Below are 4,649 nucleotides of genomic sequence, written 5' to 3' on the forward strand. Positions count from 1 at the left end.
CTGAACTAGTGTAGCCAGTTCAGTGAGTTTGCCTGTCTCCTGCTATTTCTGCTAACCTTAACATTGACAAACAACACGGATGAAGTGATGCCGTGAGCACTGTAAGCGCCAAAGCAAATCAAGCAAATGTATTAATGCGCGGATGAGCGAGCGAGCTACGCACGTTTTTGACGCGTTATTAATGTTGTTATGCATATAATCATATGCTGCAATTCCGGTAGGCCGGGCGCCGGGCGAGGAGAAGCCACCTCTCCTCATTGACGCTAATGACGCTGTCATAATGCTAAAGTTAATTAAACTTGTGCCTAAGGTTATCCGTGGGTTCGTGCAATGTGCATGTGTAACGTATTGCGTATACGAATACATGGGCGACATTGTGGTGGTGAGGACACGATTAGACAAGTAGACTTGATTATTCGCGTTTATGTATTTTTTTTTCTTTGTCATTGTCGGATCTAACGTTTTCGCAGAGAAGATCAATGATATCCACTCTTTTTATCTGGAAAAAAAATCATGATACAGGTTTCTTGAAGATAAGAATAATGTGAGACAAAATAAAAAAAATACTCGTTACATTGTAATTTTTATTTACAAATTGAATTTGGTATCGGCGATGTCACATTATGCGCCCATAAAAACAGAATGTTCTTTGTTTTTAATGATTACTAATGTAATGTAATTATTTAGTGCAGCGGCCCGTCCATGGAGCCTACTTTGTATACCAACGACGTCTTGCTTCTGGAACGAATATCAGTTAGATATCAGTGGTTCGAGAAAGGGGATATCGTCATTTCCAAATGTCCCAACAATCCAGAGCAGAATATATGCAAGCGAATTGTAGGTCTGCCTGGCGACAAAATATGGAACGGCTTGACTTTAACAACGGTAAATTATCAGGACATTTTGATGACGTTTTTCGTCCCTGGGGAATTACTTTGCATGTATCTTATTCCTTTGGTTAATGCTGCATGAGTTACAGAAACGTTGACAGACTGTAAGAATAATAATATTCTTCTGTAGATTAAGGATGTACCCTGCACCCATATAATCCTTGCAAAAATTTGAGAAATTGAAGATGTGGTTGTACATATGAAACAGTTGTGTGACTAATGTCATATATTTGTTTAACAACCATTTTTATAGTTTGTTTATTTTATTTGTTATTATTCTATATTGTTATAATACAACTTAAATAACAATGATAAAAATCTCAATTTTTTTGTATAAATATTTTGAATATTCAAGAGTTATGCAAAGTTTCATTGAGGCAAAAAATAGTTTTAAAATTAATTTATTTAGTTAAAAATTAGTTTTGTTCTCTAAAGTTTTCTAATATTTATCATATAAAAATAAATATTAAAAAACTTTATTCAGAGAACTAATTTTTGTCTCAATAAAACTTTGCATAACTCTTAAATACTCAAAATATATATACAAAAAAATTGAGATTTTTATCATTGTTATTTAAGTTGTACCTATAACAATATAATATTATACTAATAACAATATAAAGTAATAACAAATACAGTAAGAAAAATATAAAAATGGTTTAAATAAATATATAATGTTGATCATACAACTGTTTCATATGTACAGTCGTGGACAAATATGTTGCGACATTATTTTTATGAGCTTCAAAACGCACTAATATTTTGCAAATGCGAACCTTGATTGGTGTACTATCTATAGTTTAGAAACAGTAAAAAAGTACTATCTTTAACTACAGATAGTACATACATCAATTGTGTCGCATTTGCAAAATATATTAGTGTTTTGAAACTCATAAAAAAAGTGTCACGACCTATTTGTTTATGACTGTACATAGTTTTTTTAGTATTCACTTTTATATGGAAAAAATAAATATTAACACATTTCTGATTTCTCTCTTAAACATTTACAAAAACTATACGAGTGATATATCCTTTATTAATTATGTATTAATTATGTTTCCTGTAGATACCTTATGGACACGTTTGGTTGGAAGGTGACAACAGAAATAATTCTACAGACTCACGTGTGTACGGGCCAGTTCCTCAAGGATTGTTGCGTGGACGAGCTTTATGTAAAATATTTCCATTGAGAGATATAACTATGTTCACAAACAAATATGCAACTTAAATTATTTTTTACACATGATAGATATTTGTATTAATTAAGAATCGTAAGAACATTTGTTCGACTATATTTTAGTTAGGTTAGGTTGGATTTAAGAAAATAAAAGAGGTTTGTTATATATTATTTATATACAGATTGTCTTATTTTAATTGTTGCAGACAAATATCTTAGAAAATATATAGAAGATATGGAAAAATATATTTCAGATAAAAGTTGTGTGGTTTAAAGAGGGACAAGTAGAGAAGGCAGAGGTAAAATTAATTTACGAAAAGAATCAATTTTCTAAAATATAAGAATCATCATTTTTTAAAGAACAGAATATGATTTCCTTTAATATGATTTAATTATTATACAAAGGTATTAAAGTTATCAAATTTTTACGAAATATTTTACACTTTATTTGACATATTTTGATGTAAAAAATATCATAAATTATTTACTTTTTATATACCTCATTATTCTTTTGCACACAACATGAGATGAATTAATTGGCGTAAAGAATATACAAATTACTTTTCAAGATAGATATATAGTTAAATTGTAACTACATATAATTTTTTTAATTATTAAAAACAGCTCAATATATCATAAGCAGAAGAAAAATAAAAACACACTATATAATTCAAAGCTATTGAATTTACTTAAAAACTTAATATCGGTTCAGCCGTAAGATCCAATAACCTTGGATTTAGACGCTCGCAACTCACCGGCGACGCCGGCTCGCAAGATATGCTTGCGAGTACTTAGTGGCGAATAAATACACAGGATGGTCTCACACATACATTATAGTGCGAGACACTACCGGCAGTTTTTATTGGGCCTTAGCTCGTTTTAAGGAATTAGAGCATCTTCCAGGCATCTTTCTCCTCCCTTCTAAAGAAAGAAAGAAGGATCGGCACTATCGGCAGTTTTGTCGGCAAATCTGTTGCAATATACCTATGTCTGACAATGAGCAGAATTGAGAAAAAAAATTATCAGAGATTATTCGAGACTAAATAATGTTCACTCTTTTTTTTAAATCATGAAAAATATTAAAAATAACGTTAACGACAATAATAATTAAAAATTCACATTTTGTCATACCGTCCCCCTCCCCCAGAACAACTTTCTGAATCTGCCACTGTATTTGAGAAAATCTATCAATTTGTTGTAATGCAGGCAATTTGCTCACTGCAGGTTGTATTTTACTCTTTTGAATTTTTTCTACATTGTGCAGGTGTAAGTAGAGATACTATATTAATTTGAAGAATAAAAATTATTAATATATAAAATGTGAAAACTTACACGTTTCGTTTGATTAACAAATAGGTTATATTAGTAGTGAGATAATTAAAACTTAGAAAAATTGCGCGTGGAAAAATACGTGATAAATGTTTTGAACGACTTCAATCTATGCGGCGTATCCATCACAACTATCACATATTTTAAGGTCACTTGAAAGTCGGTCCGGTGAGATATAAAGCCGGAGCGTGAGGCGGCGTCTACTTGCGAAGCGGTTAGTATACTCCAGGACGTCGTGGTGGATACTATACACCTCTGCAATTACTTTAGAGTAATATTAAAGATATACGTTGAAATGTTCGTGACGTTCCTCTTTTTGGTTTCTAAAACATGTGCATCCTTTTAACTTTCTGAAATTACTAAACACACGTGCAATTAGACCATATGTCTATGAATTAGACTTCCAGTTTTGGTTACTTTTTGATACCCAGTGGCATTTCTGTTATACGGACGCACGTAAAATACAATTGGATAATTTTCTTTGCATATGCTTTTGCATCTATATGCAAGTTTGTCTGGATAGGCTTTCTCATCGAACGTGTCACGCTACGTAAGAACGAAATGTAATGCTAAACTGATAGTGTTCTTTTTTTTTGTGATGAATTTAGATGACCACTCTACGATGGGGCATCGTCAGCGCTGGGAAGATTTCGCATGATTTTGTGACGGCACTGCGATCTTTGCCGGCGAACGAGCACGACGTCATTGCCGTTGCGGCGCGGCAATTATCACGCGCGAAGGATTTTGCAAAGTTGCACGAGATCAAGAAAGCTCACGATGATTATGCGAAACTGGCTTCGGACAAGGATATCGGTATATACGATACTTGTTCAATTGAGTAATTGTATCGATAATTTATTTGTACAGTTGCGATAAGATTACCTGGTGAAAAAAATGTTCATATCTCATAATATTTTTTTCGTATTTTAAATTTATAAAGAAAAAATACTCGATCTTAACTTCTGCAGATTTTATAAGTTTTCTAAAAGAAATTATAGAATAAAAAATTTTAGAAATTTTGTAATATTTCAGAATTTACAGCTGATGAAAAAAGAGTTCTCATATTTCACAGATTTTTAAGAATTTTTTATATTTTAATAATATAATTTAATTATATATTATATTTTATATTTTAAATTTATTAAGATTTTTATATAAAAAAAATACCTTAAATTTTTTGAGGTTTTAGAAGTTTTCTTATAGAAATTATAAAATTACTAATTTTTGAATATTTCAGAATATTCATATTAATA

At 31.1% G+C, this 4,649-nt stretch overlaps 2 protein-coding genes and 2 long non-coding RNA genes across 7 annotated transcripts in view; 2 read left to right on the forward strand and 2 right to left on the reverse strand.

Moving 5' to 3' along the window:
* Window positions 1-8: 8 nt before the first annotated feature.
* LOC105456287 (mitochondrial inner membrane protease subunit 1-like) lies at window positions 9-2,244 on the forward strand. The gene is made up of 3 exons (XM_011700229.1): window positions 9-382; window positions 688-885; window positions 1,957-2,244. Exons 1-3 carry the CDS (start codon window positions 281-283, stop codon window positions 2,116-2,118), a joined length of 462 nt encoding a protein of 153 aa, XP_011698531.1. The 5' UTR covers window positions 9-280; the 3' UTR covers window positions 2,119-2,244.
* LOC105456286 lies at window positions 409-700 on the reverse strand. The gene is made up of 2 exons (XR_975231.1): window positions 593-700; window positions 409-499 (listed from the first exon to the last, which is right to left on the reverse strand). It is a non-coding gene; the product is annotated as an uncharacterized LOC105456286 (long non-coding RNA).
* LOC105456285 lies at window positions 892-3,610 on the reverse strand. Of its 4 annotated transcripts, none has more exons than XR_975229.1 (4): window positions 3,199-3,610; window positions 2,823-3,057; window positions 1,961-2,089; window positions 892-992 (listed from the first exon to the last, which is right to left on the reverse strand). It is a non-coding gene; the product is annotated as an uncharacterized LOC105456285 (long non-coding RNA). The 4 variants fall into 4 exon arrangements; XR_975230.1 differs by having other exon boundaries at window positions 3,187-3,610; XR_975226.1 differs by having other exon boundaries at window positions 2,823-3,610.
* The window catches only part of LOC105456284 (trans-1,2-dihydrobenzene-1,2-diol dehydrogenase-like), a 4,322-nt gene continuing 3,277 nt past the window's right edge, over window positions 3,605-4,649 (forward strand). The window contains 2 exon segments of the mRNA XM_011700228.1: window positions 3,605-3,667; window positions 4,005-4,209. Of these exon segments, the coding sequence (XP_011698530.1) occupies window positions 4,005-4,209 (205 nt within the window). The 5' untranslated portion in view covers window positions 3,605-3,667.

Source organism: Wasmannia auropunctata, unplaced genomic scaffold, assembly GCF_000956235.1.
Source record: "Wasmannia auropunctata unplaced genomic scaffold, wasmannia.A_1.0 LD335728.1, whole genome shotgun sequence".
Classification (NCBI taxonomy): domain Eukaryota; kingdom Metazoa; phylum Arthropoda; class Insecta; order Hymenoptera; family Formicidae; genus Wasmannia; species Wasmannia auropunctata.

What these genes read in the sequence shown, in the direction of transcription:
- LOC105456287 (XM_011700229.1), top strand. Translation starts at nt 281, where the DNA reads ATGCTAAAGTTAATTAAACTTGTGCCTAAGGTTATCCGTGGGTTCGTG. An exon ending in ACATGGGCGACATTGTGGTG is followed by an intron (nt 383 to 687) that starts GTGAGGACACGA and finishes GTAATTATTTAG; the next exon opens with TGCAGCGGCCCGTCCATGGA. An exon ending in ACGGCTTGACTTTAACAACG is followed by an intron (nt 886 to 1,956) that starts GTAAATTATCAG and finishes TGTTTCCTGTAG; the next exon opens with ATACCTTATGGACACGTTTG.